This window comes from Lutra lutra, chromosome 16 (assembly GCF_902655055.1).
Source record: "Lutra lutra chromosome 16, mLutLut1.2, whole genome shotgun sequence".
NCBI lineage: Eukaryota > Metazoa > Chordata > Mammalia > Carnivora > Mustelidae > Lutra > Lutra lutra.
In genome coordinates, this window is record NC_062293.1 from 57,981,855 (window position 1) to 58,001,760 (window position 19,906).

General features: G+C 46.3%; 1 protein-coding gene across 1 annotated transcript; it reads left to right on the forward strand.

Moving 5' to 3' along the window:
- Positions 1 to 31: 31 nt before the first annotated feature.
- Positions 32 to 3,773, forward strand: MFSD6L (major facilitator superfamily domain containing 6 like). The gene has a single exon (XM_047707772.1). It carries the CDS (start codon positions 1,126 to 1,128, stop codon positions 2,869 to 2,871), a length of 1,746 nt encoding a protein of 581 aa, XP_047563728.1. The 5' UTR covers positions 32 to 1,125; the 3' UTR covers positions 2,872 to 3,773.
- Positions 3,774 to 19,906: the final 16,133 nt, after the last annotated feature.

Here is a 19,906-nt window from a genome sequence, read left to right on the forward strand (position 1 = left end):
GGGCAGGAGGGAAGGCAGCAGAGGAGAGGGCAGGGTCGCAGGGGGGAGTGGGTGGAGGGTGTGGAGGAACCTTTCTCAGGTTCCCGGGTCCAAGAGCACAGATGTAGCTGCTTTACTTTTAACCTCATTGCCTGGTGAGTGGGGGCAAGTCTGGAAGACTCCCTGTAAGAGGGGGGGCCTGGGGGGGGCATCTAGGCAGAGGGGTCCAAGGAGAACCTAGTACAGAATAGTGCCCGCCCCTCTGTAGACATCAGCTCTGGACAGAGTGAAGACCAAGGAGTGGATGGACTTGAGATCCTCCACTGAAGCCCTGCCCCCCACCCACAACAGAACCCAGGGAGAGAGGGATTGGGGACGGTCCCCAGTCAGTCGGAGTGGTTTTAAACCAGAAATGATTGATATCACCGTATCTGGTGACTTTACCTGGAGGTGGCTCATGGAGGGTGTAGCCCGTTACTGGACCGCTGGGCACCCTCAGGTGTAGACTCAAACTATCCAATACATACATAGGGTTACAGGGGCTGGGACGGCCGCCTTCCTGGGGTTGGGATCCTGGCGGAGACAGGCAAGAAACAAGATAAACCCGCGAAACAGAAACGTGTGGAGCGCTGGATGGCGATGCGTGCAGGGGAGGGGGTGGGATCTGTCAGTGAGGGTGGATAGGCGGGTCCCTGAAGGTTACAGGGCTGTCCTTGACGGAGGACGGGCGCCAAGACCTGAGGAAGACAGGGAGGGAGCCCCCATCATGAATTCCCCTCCCGCTCCCCGCGCCGCCCCCCAGTTTTCGTTGCCCGAGGCAGCTCAGGAGCTCACGCTGGTTAGCTGGGAGCGCGCCCTGCAGGCCACAGGCCCCACCCTCGCGCCGCGACCGGCAGGTGCGGCCGGCAGGTGCGCCGGCCCCGCCCCGCAGGTGCGGCGGCCCGGGGGCGGGGCCACTTCCGGGACGGCCGCCGGACGTGGCGGGGCGTGGAGTGGGGGGTCGGCCGTTGACCCGGTGACCGCGGCGCCGCCCGAGGCTGGAGGCGACTCCCCGCGCCCCGCGCCCTCTCCGGGGCCATGGCCCCGCGGCCGCCCCGCGCCCAGCTCGGCCCCCCGCCCGCCCGGGACTGACGGAGCCCGACCGCCATGAGTGCCAACCCGCAGTGGGACATCAGCAGGGCGCTGGGGGTGGCCAAGCTCTTCCACCTGGTGTGCGGGGTCCGGGACGCCTGCGTGACTCCGTTCCTGACCCTCTACCTGAGGCAGCTGGGCTTGGCCGCGCCCTGGGTGGGCATCCTGATGGGGACCAAGCACCTGATCGCCGCCTTCTGGGGTCCCTTCTGTGCCTTCCTGGCCAAAAGCTACCAGAAGAGGAGGGTGCTTCTGATGGGCTCGCTGCTCGGCTCGGTGGGGGCCAGCATGGTGATGGTCCTCGTGCCGCCGCTGCACGAAGTTCCGGGGTACCGCTCCTGTAACGCCAGCGACGGGGCCACCCCCACCGCTCCCCCGCCTGGGGCCTCAGGAACTGTAACTGTTACCTCGGCCCGGCAGCCCGCCTCCAGCCATGCGGCGGGGTCGCCCAACCCCACAGGTGAGAGCCGCACCGGGACAGTGGACCCCGCTGGCTTCAGAAAGGCACCTGCGGGAAACGTCCACGAATCGGCTGGCGGGCCACCTGGCTATGCCAGGACCACGTCCCCAGCTCTCCATCCTGTCACTGCAGGGGTGAAGTTTACTCCTGGGGAAGGGGCTTTTAACGCCGGCAGGACAGTCCTCCCTTTGCTGGCTGGCGGTCCAGCCAACTTGTCAGCAGCTCAGGGGAGTGCCCAGGGCCTTGACCTCTCCTTGGAAGGCTTCCGCTGGACTTTCCTCCTCTCCCTGGGCTCCCTGGTGTTCTGGGAGCTGCTGACAGCCCCTCTGGAGCAGGTGGCCGACGACAGCCTTTATGAATACTTGGATTTTGTGGACGCCACTGACCGCTACAGAAGCCTCTGGATCTGGAGGCCGCTGGGCATGTCGGCCGGTGTGTGCGGCGTCACAGCCTTTGTGGGGCATCTGGAATGTGTCCTGATGATAAATGGCCCCCGGGGTGTGTTGCATTTCTATGGCTACTCGCTGGTCAGCACCCTGGCTTTACTGGTGAGCGTCTCCTTTCCGGTCCCCATCTGCAGGCGGCGGGAGCCCAGCTACAAGACCGTCAAAGCGCTGTCCCTCGTGGGCGGCGCCCCGCGGCTCATTGTCCTAGCCCTCACCGTGTTTCTGGTAGGCGCGGCCACCAGCGCGGTGCAGAACTTTCTATTCTGGCACATGGAAGACCACGGGAGCGGCGAGCTGGTGATGGGTTTCTCGGTGGCCCTGGGCTCGCTGGGGGAGATTCTACTCCATCCGTTCAAAGCGACACTGCTTAGGAAGCTGTCAAGGGTGGGCACGGTGGGGCTGGGGCTGGGCTGTCTGGCAGCCCAGCTCCTCTACTACTCCTTCCTCTGGAGCTGGTGGTCGGTCCTCCCTGCACAGATCTTGAACGCCGTCAGCAGCGGGGCCCTGTGGTGGGCCGTGAAGGCCTCCGTCGAGGACCTGGCCACTCCCGGGACGGCGAGACCCCTGGGTGCGATGTTCCAAGGCCAAATTTCTGGGGGAGGGTCCAGCCTGGGCGGTGTTGTGGGGGGCTTCGTGGTGATGTCCTTCAGCCTGGCCGTGCTCTATCAGGCCTGCTGCGTGGTCCTGTTACTCTGGCTGGCCCTGTTCCTCTCCATTCAGCCCCGACTGCCCCAGGAGCAGAAAATCAACTACTCGAAACTGCTGGTCATGGAGGCCAGCGACACGAGTGACTCTGAGCAGGGGACGGAGCGGGACTGGCTGGTGAAGGCCATGAGGGAGGAGGACTCAGAATAGAAGGGCGGAGACAAGGTCAAGATGTACCAACCTGGGAAGGCACCCAAGGGTCTGGACAAGAGCTCATCCACTGAGGACAAGCCCTGCGTCCCGCTGGGGGGCTGCGAGGGAGTCTGGAGAGAGAGAGTGCAAGTCTGTGTAGAACCCCACCCCCCCACCCCGGGGATCATCTCGCTTCATGATTTTCTTTACTTTTAAGATAAAAGGAGATTTAATTTTTTGCTGTTTAATCTTTTTCAAAGAATGGAAGAAAAATACATTTGCTAAAAAAAAAAAAAAGCGCCCTTTGTAGACCCCATGTTTTGGTGTGTGAGGTTTGCAAGAGCTTCACGGTACTGACTCTTGGTGCTGTTGATTTGATCCACAGTGGGAGTGCGTGAACTGTGGGGACCCCCAGGATTCTCTTTGGCAGGGGGGGCAGCGGGCTTTGTTTGATGAGTCACGTGCATTGCCATGGTTCTAAGAGCACGAGCTGGGTCCTACAGAGGCCCTGCCGTGGGCAGGTAAGAATGGGAATGAAAGCCAAGCGGGTGCCCACACTCACCCCCAGGGACCTGGGTTTCCAACCAGAGCAAATGCTGGGTGATGTACTCTGCATTGGGGGCACAGGGATTCAAGTTAATACGTTTTCATTCTTACTGTCAAATGTGCGTGTGTCACCAGGGGGTCCAATCGCTAGAATTGTCTCCCATACTTGGGTCTGAGCAAGAGCAGTTTCATGTCTTGGGGCCCATACCATGCATGCTGTACCCCACATAAGTTCATGGGGATTGTTCACAACTGCTTGGTTGGGGTGTAGCAGCCTCTGTAGAGTTGGGGATGCCGCAGGTGGTCCACATTTGTGCCGGTGCTTAGCCAGTCGGTGGGGTGACCGCTCAAACCCTCCCACCCTCCCACCCCCTTGCAGGAAAGGGCCCTTTATTCTGGAAGCCAGCGCCAGAGACTAAGTCTTCTTCCTTATAATCAGGTAAGTATAGGATGCTGGATTTCTGAGGGTCTCATTTTACGAATGCGAAAACGTCTCATCCTGGGAGAAAGGAGACAAATGCGTGAATGTCCACTGGGTCAGACGTGGTTCTAGGAAATTTAAACTTTTTCAATTTTCCCTGAGAAGCCTTAGGGTATAAACCACCACCACCACCACCAACAAAATTAGCCACTGCCTTAAATAACTAGGGATTCGTTTGTCTCACATAAGAAGTCTAGGGGTAGGCATAGCTGGCATAGCAGCCCAGCAATGCCACAGAGGGAGTCTTTTCATCCCTCTGTTCCCATCACCTTCAGCTCATAGATCCCGTATTTGTCCACTCATAATAACAGAATGGCTGCCGCACTGCCAGCCCTCTCATCTCATATTCCAGGCAAGAAGAAGAGGGCAAAGGGAGAAACAGGAATGAGCCCCCTGTATCAGGAAAACAAAAGCTTTTCCAGAAATCAGCAGATTTCTGCCACCCAGAACTGCAAAGGAGTCTGGGAGGTGGAGTATTTTCCGCCCAGCACGTTTACATTCTGAGTAAAATCAGGGTTGTGTGAGGAAGAAGAGGGGGCTGAATGTTGAATGGTCAACTAGCAATGTCTAGCACAGTTATCAGAAGTGGAATTCACACCCAGGCCTGTCTCACTGCAAAGTCCTTGTCCCTCCCTGCACGGCAAGCCAGCTTCCCAGGCATAAACGGCTTTAGCAATTCCACTCCCCTGCCAACCCTGTGAATCAACCAAATTTGTTATCTGTGTGTTACAAAGAAGACAGAGTCTCAGAGAAGTCACACATTGGGTCACTGGCAAGAAACACCACCAGAACCCTAATCTCCTTACCCCGAATTTTGATCCTTTTCTTCTATGCCACAGTTTCCAAAGCCCGGCTGTCCACCTGAGTCATCTGGGGAGCAGATCCAAAAAGACAGGCTCCTTGGTTCTGTAGGAACCTCCTGGCCGGTGCCCAGGAATCTGTATTTTTTTTAAAGATTTTATTTATTTGACAGACGGAGATCACAAGCAGGCAGAGAGGCAGGCAGAGAGAGAGAGAGAGGGGAAGCAGGCTCCCTGCTGAGCAGAGAGCCCGATGCAGAGCCCGATCCCAGGACCCTGAGATCATGACCTGAGCCAAAGGCAGAGGCTTTAACCCACTGAGTCACCCAGGTGCCCCAGGAATCTGTATTTTTAATGCGCTGAGTGATAGTCCGCTCAGTTACCCTTTCCAGCCCCATCTGTCTCACCCCTCCTTCCAGGAATGCTTCTAGCATGCAGGGAAGTGCGCAGTAGCTACTGAGCGGTGACCGTGTGCTAGACACCTTTCGAATATTTGACATGCGCTGGCTTGCTTAGTCCTCCAAGCGATCTTAGGACACAGCCGATGTCCCCCCCCTCCAATTTACAGATGTCAGAGTGACAGCTCAGGACCTGGCTGGAGGTCAACAGCCAGCATGTGGCAGAGCTGGGACTCCCATCCAGCCTGGTGGCCCCAGAGCCCAAGGCTGTAATCATCATGCTCTGCGGCTAAGGGAAGAGGAGAAAAGGAGGGAAATTCAGTATTAAGATTGAAGGCAGGTGTACTTGAAATTTACTGGACAGGAGGCAGAACTTGCTACGTAGACGGAACCCACAATAATATCAAAATGCAAACACGGGTGTGTTCCTCTAATGTAGACAAAAGGATGGGGAACAGGACTTGGTTTGGGGAAGGATTGAAGTTAGTAAACGTGGTTTGACCTGAAGAAGGAAGGAAGGAGGAGAAAAAGGAGCAGGAGGTGGGAGAGAAGGAGGAGGTAAGGGACCTGACATTTTAAGGATCTCAAAGATTTGAGGGGGAGGATACCGAGAAATCTGTGTTCGGGCTATTTAGTTAATGTGACCGTCCTCTGTGAAGAATCATACTCCCTGTCCTGGGGAACCAAGAATGAAGAAAATGCATAGTCCCTCCCCCACCCCAAGAAGCCAATGATCTAACGGGGAGATTTGTTTTGTACAAAGACACACGCATACCTAAGACAGAGCAGGACATTGTGGAAAAGTCCCCGCAAACAGCATCCCTGGAGTGAGGAAAGGGACAGATCATTCCTGACTCAGGAATTCAAGGAAGGTTTCGTGGGGATGACATTTAAGCCAAGCTAACAGGTGGGGAGAGAGTGGTCACTCGGGGAACGGTATTGCAGGCAGCAGGAACAGATGAACAGAGTTACCGAGGGGGAAAAAGCGTGGAGTCTGCTTGGGGAATGGCAAGAAACACAGTTCGGGGCAGGGGCGTGGGGTTTGCGTGGTGTGGTGCTGACAGACAAGCCTGGGGAGAGAGCTTAGGGCCAGGTCACAGAAGACCTTGATTCTGTAAGCTTTGGTAAACCATGGAAGGTTCTTGAAAGGGTCGTGACAGGTGAGGACGACAATGAGCTTTTTTTTTTTTTTTAAGATTTTATTTGTTTATTTGAGAGAGAGAGGGAGAGAGCACAAACAGGGGGAGCAGCAGGCAGAGGGAGAAGCAGGCTCCCCGCTGAGCAGGGAGCCCAGTGCAGGACTCGATTCCAGGACCCCGCGGTCATGACCTGAGCTTAAGGCAGATGCTTAATTGACTGAGCCACCCAGATGCCCCGACCTTGAGCTTTAAAAAAAAAAAAAAAAAAAAAAAAAAGCTTTATTGAGGTATTATTTATATATAATAAGATACACCTATTTAAATGGTACAAGTTGACATATACACAAATCCACACCCTTGAAACCATCACCACAATCAGGACAGTGAGCTTATCCATCACCCCCCAGATTTCCTCCTGCCCCTTGGGAATCTCTCCTCCACGCTGGTCCTAAAGAGCCACTGACCGGTTGGTTCTCTGTCACTACGTAGTGGTTTGTAAAACACACCAAAGACTATGGTATCTACGATTTTACGTCTAACTTCTCTCATTGCATAATTGCAAGGACTTCTGACACCAGGCACCCTGGGTTAGGCCAAATTTCACTGGCTAAGGGTACACAACTGCCCCCAACTCCCTTCGGACCCCCAAGGCCACCCTCACTCTGACCAACCAGCTACACATGTGGGGGTTCCCCACCCATCCCCCCCCCCAGGTTCCAGAAGTCACCAGAATGATTCCTAGAACTCAGAAAAGTGTTAACAACCCAGAATCAGCCAGAAGAGGGGAGCCTGGTTGGCCCGGTTGGGGAGCATGTGACTTTTGATCTCAGGGTCGTGAGTTCGAGCCCCGTGTTGGGCATAGAGATTACTTAATTACAAAAACAACAATAATAAAAGAATCAGCCAAAAGAAAAGATACATGCATGGGGCAAGTTCTGGGAGGATCCTGACATGAAGAGCCATGTGTCCCCCCCACCATGTGTCAGAAAATGGTATAAACTACTGTCACCTCTTAGAAGGTTACAACACCTCTTAGCTAGTAAAGGCTCCGTAAAGCCCTAACAAACTCGTTTGGCTCTGTCGGACCTGTAATTCCCCGTAGCCATGTGGTAACACGACCTCCTTCGAGGTAACACCCATCACTATCTTGCAGAACTAGTATTTCCTGGACGATCCTTTGGAGAATTCTGATGTTGGTGGTTCACTGTGTGACCTTTTCAACTGAGCAGAGTCGGTGCTCAAAGATAAATCTGGGCTCCGCCCCCGGACTGGCAAGGATCCTGAGAATCCATGCTAAGAACTTGGCAAAGCTTGTCCCGTTCAATCAGAGCATGAACTCCTTTTACAGGTGAACTAACTAACTTCCAGGCTAGGTCTGTTTGAGCCACTCTGTCAGTCTCTATGTTACAACTGGTTCGGATAAGTGGCCAGGGAGCAGGGATCAGAGGCTGGGACGGGCCGGGGCCGAGAAACCGAGTCTGCAGTGGATTTTGTAGGAGGAGCCATGGACAGCAAGGTTGGTGACCCTAGCTGCCAACCTTAGGGAAAGGGAACTCTCCTGGGTTGAACCGTGCCTTCCCTCTCTGGGCTTGACACCTGCATATGGGAATGCTTGTAATTTTCACAGCACTATGGCTCATTTTACAGCAGGGGAAACTGAGTCTTGGAGAGCTTAACCGACTGAGTTGCCCAGCATCGAGGCTATTAGACGGTGGAACATGGCTTGAGGGCAGATCCGACCACTGCAAATTTCTCAGTCCTTCCTCTGAACATTATGCTGCTTCTGGCGAGGTTTTACCAGCCACCGGAGGTGTACTGAAAGTTTTTGACCCTCTCTTGCCCCTTGCCTTGTGAACAATAGGTCTGAGCTGGGGGGAGATTTTGGGGTCTAGGTCACCTGTCTTGGGCAGACCGTTGCAACTGTCCAGGCAGGAAGTGTGTTAGCAAAGGCTTCTAATACCACTTTCGTTTTGCTCCAGACCTTGAAAAGAATGCATCTAAAGTATCAAGTGTGATGTCTGCTGAGGGTTTTATTAAGTTTAAAAAAAACCAAAAACCTTTCCTTTTCTTCCTCATTTTCATGACATTTTCAGCACAAACTTTATCAAGAATTTCCTGCACCTATTGAGAAGGTCATGTGATTTTTCTTCCTTAGTCCATTCATGTAGTGAATTTCACATTAGCCGTGAATTCTTAGATAATCCCTATTTCATCCCAATAAATTGTGTTTTTAAAAAATACACTGTTGGACTTGGCTGGCCAATATTTTATTGAAGATTTTTGCATAAATGTTCACTTTGCTTTTTTTTTTCTTTTTCCTAAGCTAGTTTTGTCGTTATGGTTATGCCAGTCTCGCCTTTATATTTTCTATTTTATGGAGCCACTCATAAGAGATAAGACTCATCTGGTCGGGGTGCCTGGGTGGCTCAGTGGGTTAAAACCTCTGCCTTCGGCTCGGGTCATGATCTCAGGGTCCTGGGATCGAGCCCCACATCAGGCTCTCTGCTCAGCAGGGAGCCTGCTTCCCCCCCTCTCTCTGCCTGCCTCTCTGCCTACTTGTGATCTCGGTCTGTCAAGTGAATAAATAAAATCTTAAAAAAAAAAAAAGACTCATCTGGTCAACAAATGGTAGAACTGTTCATCAAACATTCTTGTTCTCGGTTTATTCATCTAACCTTTTACATTTTTCTGTACTCCTTTTACCCAAGTTTTCAAATGCATTGGTGTATAGTTGTTGAGACAGAAACTGCTGCTTGCCTACTCAACACTCATTCTTCTCTCTCCTCTACCCAAACTGTGTTCCTGGCAGCAAATGTGTTCAAGTGAAATGCTTACCTTCCCAGATTCGCTTGCAGGTAGACATCTGCACAGGATGTCTGGGGAAGTCTTTGCTTTCCTGGGCATAGGCTCTGCCTCCTGTAGGGGCTCCGCCTCCTCATCTTTCTTTGGGAGAGAAACAGCTGTCTCACAACTAAGTTGACAAGCATGAACCAAAAAACATCACGCACACTTAGCTGAACACAGTCTTTTTTGCTTAGCTACTTTTATCAGAGGTTTGTGTCTAGAGTTTTCAAAAGACCTGTCCCAGGTTTTGTTAATTTTGTCCATTGTTTTTGTTTTCATTTCTGCATTAGCTCTATTGCATCCTTCCTTCTTCTTTCTCTGGGTTTACTCTGTTGCTTTCCCCCCTTGAGTTACACACTCACCTCTGTTGTTCTGAGTATTTCTTGTTTTCCAATAAATGTCAAGAATGTTAATTTCCCTTATGTATTGCTTTGGTACAAACTCTGACCTTGCAGTACAGTTCCAAATGTTTCATGATTTTCTTTGCGGTTTCTTTGTTAGCCCAAAGGTAGTTTTCATTTTTTCCTAGGAATATGGGATTTTTAAATGTTCTGTTTTTACTAGATTGTATCTGCGTCTCATTGTAGTTGGAAAATGTAACCAATACCATCCTTGGTAATGCATGGCGAGGTCCTTTGTTTGTTAGGTATAAAGAGGTATGTGTGTGTGCAAGCGTAGCTCCAGATTATTAATTATCTTGGTCAAATATTCTATCCTGCTTATTTTGGGTCTGCTTGCTGTATCATATTCTGAAGAAGTGCTAAAACCTCAAAATATAATTGCTGGTATATCCATCTCCCCATCTTAGCTATTTGTTGCTTTATATATTTTAAGGCTGCATTCCTGGTGCATATATACTTATGATTGGTATATTTTTATTATCCTTTATTAGTATGTAAGCTCTCCATTGGTCCTTTATTTTTACCCTAAATTCATTTTTTTCTTCTGATGTTAAAATTGCTACCCTAGAGTTATTTATTTTCTTAATGTGCCAGGCTTTTTTTAACCGTTGTTTTTCCGATTTTGCTTCTATGATCCTTGCTAACAATATATTACTGTATCTTGTTTTACATCTGATCAGAAAGTCTCTGTGTCTTGATCTGTGAGCTTGACTCAGCCTCCCCTATATTTCTTAACTTTACTTCAGGACATATTTTGCTGAATCATTTTGTGTTTTGTATTTATTGTACTTTCTCTCTACTCCTTTCCATCTTTGGAATAGTTCAAAATTTCCTTCCTTGGATTTTTCTGCTTTCTGTTGCCAAGATCAAATTATTCTGTAGAAAATAATACATCCTTTTTATACCCTCCTCATGGTTGATGCTGATGTATCATGACCCTTATTTAAATTTATTCTTTCTCCTGTCGATTTCTTAACCTTGACAGCTCTAGATTTTTCTTTAAACAAGACATGTTCCATCACCCTCCAGTCTTTCCTCCTCCCACCAGGTCACCATTCCCCTTCCCCAGCCATGCTTCCAATCCAGGGTGTTACTTCTAAATTATCTGTAACAGATTTTTTTTAGGAGAGATGCATTGCTAATTTAAGTAACATTTCACGTTTCTAAGTTATGTTCTCTCTCTTACTTTGCATAGCTCATTGCTTCATTTTGAATTAATTTCCCATCTTGGCGAAGTACTTCTCCTTTAAAAATGCTTTCAAGGGGGCGCCTGGGTGGCTCAGTGGGTTAAAGCCTCTGCCTTTGGCTCAGGTCATGATCCCAGGGTCTTGGGATCGAGCCCCACATCGGGCTCTCTGCGAAGCAGGGAGCCTGCTTCCCTTCCTGTCTCTCTGCCTGCCTCTCTGCCTCTTTGTGATCTCTGTCTGTCAAATAAATAAATAAAATCTTTTAAAAAAATAAAAATAAAAATGCTTTCAAGGGAGGTTGACTTCTGGAATGGTAAAGCGAGGACCTTGATGAACCACTCTTCTATAAAAGCAACAAAAATACTGGCCAAATAACTAAAACCAACCATCTCAGAATTCTGGAAAAGTGCCAGAGCTACCACATGAACTGGGAATCATCTAACCAAGAGAAATTACTGAGCTTCAATAAGACTGTGGTGCCTGTCACATTTTAACTTGGGATTATTCTCATCCTCGCTCCCTCTGCAGCTTGGTGGCCCAGTAGTCGTGAAAAGTCAACAGTCTCAAAGCTAATGGAGAAGACTGACTTCTTCTGAAGCTCTGTTAAGAGCCCCATCCCTAGAGCCCTGTCAATATTTTGTCCACTTTCGCAGCTCCCTGGAATTGCCAGGGTGTTGTGGCTATTTATTTCATTTGACTTACAGCTCAGCTCAGGGGGAAAATAAAAACTATACTTAGGGCACTACCAAAAACAATAGTAGTCTTCTGGCAACACATCAGCTGCCAAAGTTTGTGATTTGGGTTAGAGGAAACAAGAGTCTGGCCAACACCAACAGAAGTTTAAAAGTAAGCTCTGCATAACTAGAAAACCACAGAGGACTTTGAAAAGCTCCGACATGTTCCTGGGGATCTAGAAAGCTGCACAGTGTGCATGCTTGGGAGAGACCTCAGAGAGAAGAAGGCTTCAGTCACTCACCTCTGGCTGACCTTCAGGCCCTGTGCACTCAGGAAGTAAGAGCTAAAGCCATTTTGTAAACTGAAGTTTGATGTGTGCTTTCAGATACAGATCCTCTTGTAAAAGGGTAGGAGACATATACACAAGGCATTTAGGGAAATCTTTGGACTGATCATTGGTTCACCACTAAATTATACTGAACCGAGAGTAAACCCTAGAAAACAGATTTAAAAATAAGAACTTGAAGGAAAAAAATAAGGGCCAGCAGAGAGGTCGAGAGCTGCACACTGCAAGGAATATAGAATGGACAGAATTCATTTAGGAAATTCCCTAAACAAATAAGCAGCCACAGGAAAAACAATAATAATAATGTTTTTAAAAAACCAGCAACAACAACAAACCTGGGGAGAGGGAATCTGATTTTAGGTTGTTACAATACATTATTTTAAGTGCCTAAATTTAGACAAAAATTTGCAAGCTCTGCAAAGAAACAGAAAAGTATGCCACATACACAGTAAAATGAACAGCCAACTGAAAACATCACCGAGGGGCACAGATGTTTAATTTAGTAGACAAAGACTTTAAACCAGCTATCATAAATATGTTTAAAGAACTAAAGGATACATGTCTTAAGAATTAAAAGAGGGGCACCTGGGTGGCTAGTCAGTTAAGCATCTGTCTTCAGCTCAGGTCATGATCCCAGGGTCCTGGGATTGAGCCCAATACTGGGCTCCCAGCTCAATGGGGAGTCTGCTTCTCCCTTTCCCTTTGCCACCCCCCCACCCCCCGGCCAATGAACTCTCTCTCTCTCTCAAATAAATACAATCTTTTAAAAAAGGAAAGTATGAAACAGTGCCTTACCAAATAAAGAATATCAACAACAACAAAATTACAAAAAAAAAAATTAGAAGAGGAATTCTAGAGTTGAAAAGTACAAGTACTGAAATGAAAAATTTACAAAAGGGACTTAATAGTAAATTTGGGCTGTCCAAAGAAAGAATCAACAAACTTGAAGATAGATTAATAGAGATTATCCAGAGGTGCCTGAGTGGCTCAGTGGGTTAAGCCTCTGCCTTTGGCTCAGGTCATGATTCCAGGGTTCTGGGACTGAGCCACGCATCGGGCTCTCTGCTCAGCAGGGAGCCTGCTTCCCCTTCTCTCTCTCTGCCTGCCTCTCTGCCTACTTGTGATCTCTGTCAAATAAATAAATAAAATCTTTAAAAAATAGAGATTATCCAGTCTAAAGAAAAGAGTGAAAAAAAGAAAGAAAGAGAAATGAACAGGTCCTCACAGATCTGTGAGATACCATCAAGAATAGCAACATATACCTAATATGAGTCCCAGAAAGAGAAGAGAAAGGGAAATAAAGAATATTTGAAAAAAAATAATGACTAAAAACTTCCCAAATTTGACAAAAACAATGTGCACATCCAAGAAACTTGACAAACTCTAAGTAAAATAATTCAAATAGATCCACACCTAAACACATCATGGTCCAACTGGTGAACACCAAAGACAGGAAAATCTTGAAGGCAGTAAAAAGAAAACTATTTCTCATGTACAAGTGAGCCTCAATAGGATTAACAGCTGACTTTTTATCAGAAATCATGGAGGCAGAAGACAGTGGAATGATATCTTCAAAGGGTTGAAAGAAAAAGACCATCAATCAAGAATTCTATACCCAGCCAAACTCTCTTTCAAAAGTGAAGGAGAAATTAAGATATTCCCAGATAAACAATTACAGAAAACTTGTCACTAGAAGATCTGCTCAGAAATACTAAAGGGAATCCTTAAAGGGACACCAGACAGTAACTTGAACACACATGAAGAAATAAAGAGCACTAGGAGAGGTAATTATGTACATAAATATAGAAGGCAATATAAATGTATTTTTGTTATAATTCTTTTCTTCTATGTCATTTAAAAACAACTGCATAAAGCAATAATTATAAAACTTTATTGATTGACTTATAATGTCTGAAGATGTAATTCATTTGACAATAATAGCATATTGTTAGGGAATGGAGGTATACTGGAGCAAAAGTTTTGTAGACTATTGAAATGAGGTTATTATCCATCCAAACTACATTGTTAAATTAAAATGCTAATTATAATCCCCAGGGCAGCCACTAAGAAAATAATTTGTTAAATGGTTCCTTTTTTTTTATTTTTTTTAAATTTATTTGACAGACAGATTACAAGTAGGCAGAGAGGCAGGCAGAGAGAGACAGGAGGAGGAGGCAGACTCCCCGCTGAGCAGAGAGCCCAATGCGGGACTCGATCCCAGGACCCTGAGATCATGACCTGAGCCGAAGGCAGATGCTTAACTGACTGAGCCACCCAAGATCCCCTCATGGTCACATTTAATAACAGTTAAAATGCATAAAATAATACTAAGATTTGAAAAGTTCTCAAGTTTTTTGAAATATTCCATTGTTTTCTTGCATCCAGTTTGATGTTGAGAAGTCTGATGTCAACATATTTATTGTTTCTTGTGGGTGATCTGCTTTCTCTCAGGAAGCTTTTAGAATTTTCTCTTTCAACAACAAAATAATAGACTATCTGGGAATAAATTTAACAAAAAATATACAAGACCTATATAAAAAAAACTTTAAAACTCTGCTGAAGGACAAAAGACTGGAACAAATGAAAAGCGTATCATGTGTTTTGGTAGACAGACTTAACATCATTAAAATGTCAATTCTCTCTATCCACTGGCAATAGTGTGTGAAGCAGTCATCCCACAGCAATGTGAAGGAGAGAAATAAAATGATATAACCCCTGTTCTAGGTATCTGGCCCTCTTCTGCTCTAGACTGCTGAGAGAGTGAGAGAGAGAGAGAGAGACGGGGAGAGAGAGAAGCATTCAACCACCAACCACTTTCTGCCTCACTGGGGTTTTCCTCTCAGATTTTTGATTTGTTGTTGTTTGGCTTAAACAACAGAAATTTAATTTCTCAGAATTCCATAGGCTAGAAGTCTGAGGTGAAGGTGTTGGCAAGACTGGTTTCTTCTGAGGCCTTTCTCGTTGGTTCCCAGATGGTCTTTCTCTCCTTGAGTCTTCATGTAGTCTTCCCTCTCCACAGTTGCACATCTGTGTCCTGATCTCCTCTCTTATAAGGACACCAATAAATTTTCTAAATTAGGACCCCTCCTTAATGAGCTTATTTTACCTTAATCACCTCTTTATTTTTTATTTAAAATTTTTGTTTTGGGACGCCTGGGTAGCTCAGTTGATTAAGCGACTGGCTTCGGCTCAGGTCATGATCCTGGAGTCCTGGGATTGGGTCCCACATTGGGCTCCCTGCTCGGCGGGGAGTCTGCTTCTCCCACTGACCTTTCTCCACTCATGCTTTCTCACTCGCTCTCTCAAATAAATAAATTAATTAAATCTTTAAAAAAATTAAAATTTCTGTTTTATTTGAGTAGAGTTAACACAGCCTGTTACTTGAGTTTCAGACATTCCACATGGTGATCTGGGAAGTTTATACATTATGTTGTGCTCACCGTACAATGCTATTACAATACCACTGACTGTGTTACCTATGTTGTACCTTTTATTCCCATGACTTACTTGTTCCATAACTGGAAGCCTGTATCTCCCATTCACCATTTTGTCTATCACGTCCTCCCCCTGCCTTCTGGCACCTGTCAGTTTGTTCTTTGCATTTATAGGTCTGATTCTGTTTGTTACTGGTTTGTTTGTTCATCTCTCTTTTTTAGAGTCCACATGCAAAAGAAATCATAAGGTGTTTGTCTTTTACAGTCTGGCTCATTTCACTTAGCATAATATCCTCTAGGTCATCTACATTGTCACAAATAGCATGATTGCATCCTTTTTTATAGCTGCATAATATTCCATTATATATATCTATCACAATTCCTTTATCCATTCATCCGTCAGTGGACACTTAAGTTGCTTCCATATCTTGGCTCTTATTAAATAATGCTGCAATAACCATAGGGGCTTGTATCTTTTTGAATTGGTGCTCTTGTATCAGTGTTTTCATTTTCTTTGGGTAAATACCCAGTAGTGGAATTATTGCATCATATGGCGTTTCTCCTTTTAGTTTTTTGAGGAAACTCCATACTGTTTTCCACAGTGGCTACACCAATTTACATTCCCACCAACAGTGTAGGAGGATTGCTTTTTCTCTACATCCTTGTCAACACTTGTTACTTCTTGTCTTCTTTATTTCAGCCATTCTGATAGGTGTGAGGTGGTATCTCATTGTGGTTTTGATTTTCATTTTCCTGATGATGAGTGATGTTGAGCATCTTTTCATGCATTTGCTGGCCATTTGTATGTCTTTTTAAAAAAATGTCTATTCAGGTCATCTACCCATTTTTAATCAGATTGGGGGGTTTGGATGTTGAGTTGTATATTTTAGATATTAACCCCTTGTTGGATATAGCATTTGCAAATATCTTCTCCCATTCATTATTTTGCTTTTTTGTTTTAACAATGGCTTCCTGTGCTGTGCACAAGCTTTTTATTTTGATGATGTAGTCCCAATAGTTAATTTTTTATTTTGTCTCCCTTGCCTCCCTCCCTTGCCTTGTCTCCTCCCTTGCAAGACATATCTGAAAATTGTTAAAATGGCGATGTCAGAGGAGTTACTGCCTGTGCTCTTTTCTAGGATTTTTACAGTTTCAAGCCTCACATTTAGGACTTTAATCCATTTTGAGTTTATTCTTGTGCATGATGTTAGAAAGTGATCAGTTTCATGCTTTTACCTGTAGCTGTCCAGTTTCCCCAGCACCATTTATTGAAGAGACTGTCTTTTCCCCATTGTATATTCTTGCCTGCTTTGTTGAAGATTAATTGACCATATAAGTGTGGGCTTAGGGCTTTCTATGCTGTTCCATTGCTCTGTGTGACTACTTCTATGACAATACCATACTGTTTTGATCACTACAGCTTTGTAGTGTATCTTGAGATCTAAGATTATGATACCCACAGCTTTGTTTCTCTTTCTCAAGGTTGTTTTGGCTATTCAGCGTCTTTTGTGGTTCCATACAAATTTTAGTATTATTTGTTCTTGTTTTGTGAAAAATGCTGTTGGTGTTTGGATAAGGATTGCATTGAATCCGTAGACTGCTTTGGGTAGTAGAGATGTTTTAACAATATTAATTCCTCTAATCCATGAACTTGGGCTATCTTTCCATTTCTCTGTGTTGCCTTCAACTTCTTTCATCGGTGTTTTGTAGTTTTCAGACTGCAAGTCCTTCACTTCTGTGCTTAAGTTTATTCCTAGATATTTTATTCCTTTTGGTGCAATTGTAAATATTTTCCTCTTAGTTTTTGCATTCAGTTTAGGGAATCCATCAACCTGCCTCCCACCTCCACATTTCCAGGGACAGGAGCAAAGACCTCCTCCTGGTTTTCAATCTGACTTGAAGTTAGCCTCATTTGGAATCCTGGCTTTGCTATTGCTGAAGATGAACTTAAATCCCCAAGTGTCCATTTTTTTTTTTCTTCTACATGATGAGAAGTTTGGAATAGATGATCTCAAATGAATCTGGCTCTAAAATTCTGTGACTCTGCACAGTAAATGAAGAGGTGGCAGGTAAGAGACATTGATGTTTTAAGACTCCACAGTTTCCAAGGAGATAAAGAGGCATAATTGGGACCACCCAGTGAGAGCATTATTAGCAAGAACAGATGTCAAGTTTGGAGGAGGGATGTCAATCAAGATTCAAGGAGCAAGGGGAAGAGAGAGGATGCTGGCAGAGGTTCACAAGAAAAAAGAAAACCAGTGATTGAATAGAGGTTAAGAGAGAGACAGCAGGTGTTGAGAATAACAAACATGTTTAACCACCGTGGGAACAGATACAAAAGTCTTTCCCTTTAAATCTATTATTAAATATTTCTGCAATAATAAAAGTATGCAGAATAATATAATGAACACTTGTGCCCCTTCTAAGATATTATTCATTACCAATTTATAGTAACTCTCCCCCCATCAGCACCAAGTGGTAGTAACTATTTTCCTAAATTTGTCGACTATCATTCCCCATAGCTCTTTACATTTTTATTACATATGTGTGTATTCAAAGGCAACATTTTATCTTTTAAAAATCAGGTTTGATGTCCGAAGATGGAGAACTACGACTGTGGAAATACTTGTTTGAGATAAAGCAAAGTGTCCTAGCTAAAAGCAAGGAGAATCATAAAATAGATGGAAAAACTTGGATCAGAGAATAAGAAGCTAATTGCTATTGACGTAGTTCTCTCCTAGGTCACAAGGTCGCTGGTGAAGCTCCCATAGTAGGACCAAGAGCATCGGCCAGCTTCCTGATGCGGGGAGAGGGCCACACTCCTAGAACATCAAGGTCAGAAGGAAAGGGATGATTTCAGCCACTGTTCAGCAGAGGTCTTTTAGTTGGGGCCAGTGGGGATTCTGTTCTCAGAAACATAAGCGGTGGGAAAGCGGGCATCAGAACACAGCAAGGAGTCATTTACTATTTCAAGGACAAACCACAGAGCAGGCTGAGGTTTGGGGCCAGACTCCAAGTTCAGAGTTGGTGCATGGCTAGCCAGGGAGAGGCAGAACCTCTCCCTTGTGCCGCAAGACGCCCTTGAAACCGCCTCCACTGTTGCCTGTCATCCTCGGGCTCAGCGAGCTGCCAAAGAGAGTAACAGAATGTTTTCTGGGTTCAGTGAGACTGCTGTCTTGCACAATTCTGTTAGTGAAAACCCACATGGGCCATCTTAGAAACCCAACCTTGCAAGGAACTTAACGAAGACCTAACCTCCACCATAGCAAGCAAATTAAAATTCACTCCCATCAACACTAAACACGATTTGGATTGGGTGGGGGAAGTGAGAGGATTTTCACAACCTCAGTTTTTAAATTGTCAGTGAGTAACTCATTTAGTTCTCAATTTGTTTTGATTTTTTTCCAAAAATCTGTGCAGAAGTGGAAATTCTTGAGAAGTGAGAAAATCGGATCTCCAGATTCCTTTCGAATGTGTGAAATGCTAAAGTTGAAAACTCAGAAAGTTGGGATATTACGTTTGTATGCTTTTAATTAAACATTTATCCTTTATTTCATGGCTTCCTTTTTGTATCTGAGAGCCAATAATCATTTCCAGGCTTCAAATGTTGTTTAGGCTCTTAGAAAGCTCACAGACCCTGAGCTTTGTATCTGTAGGACCTGGAGGAGAGACATCCCATGGAAGAGATTTTATTTTTTTATTTTTTTAAAGATTTTATTTATTTATTTGATAGAGAGATCACAAGTAGGCAGAGAGGCGGGGGGGGGGGGGGGAGCAGGCTCCCCGCGGAGCAGAGAGCCGGATGTGGGGCTTGATTCCAGGACCCTGAGATCATGACCTGAGCTGAAGGCAGAGGGTTTAACTCACTGAGCCACCCAGGCGCCCTGCATGGAAGAGTTTTTAATGGGAGGTGCCTGGGTCGGTGGGTCTTGACTGGTTCCTTTGTCCCACCTCCTCCGCCCTCCCCTCCCGTGGTCCCTTGTGGTGGTAGTGAGGGGACCGCCTTGAAGACAGCATCCCCAGACCTAGTCACCAGAGTCTTTACTTCCTGCTTCCTCCCTCAACCACAGTAACAGTGGGGACTTCGCTTTGATCTTTGCTCTATCCCTTAGCCCCCCTCCGCCACCTAGTAGAGGTTCAGTACATCACAGGCACTCAGCACGAGTCTTTTTTTTTTTTTTTTTAAGATCTTATTTATTTATTTGACAGAGAGATCGCAAGCAGAGAGGCAGGCAGAGAAAGAGGGGGAAGCAGGCTCCCCGCTGAGCAGAGAGCCCGATGGGGCTCGATCCCAGGACCCTGGGATCATGACCTGAGCCAAAGGCAGAGGCTTAACAACTGAGCCACCCAGGCGCCCCTGGGCACGAGTATTTTTGGAGCTCATGTGAACATGAGTTCTGGGACACAGCGTCCGATGGTGGACCAACTGGGTTCCAGCTAGACTGGTATCATTTGAATGTTCTAGAATGAGAATGTCATCCCTTATTACTCTCGTAATTAAAGGTAATATAATTTTAGGTGAGCTATCACCTCCCACCCAATCGGGATGGCTGCTACTGAAAAAACAGAGATGCGCGGTGTTGGTGGAGGTGTAGGGAGATTGGAACCATCAGGCCCCGCCGGCGGTAATGTGAAATGCGCAGTCACCCTGGAGGGCCGCACGGTGGTTCCTCACAATACTGGACGCAGAGCTACCGTGTGACCCGGGGATCCCATATCTGGATGTACACCCAGAAAGAACCGAAAGCCCGGGACTCCCAGACAGCCCTGCGTCTTCCCTAAGGCCCCTGAGGCGGGGTAGT

Coding starts and splice junctions, on each gene's coding strand:
- MFSD6L (XM_047707772.1), top strand. CDS start 1,126: ATGAGTGCCAACCCGCAGTGGGACATCAGCAGGGCGCTGGGGGTGGCC.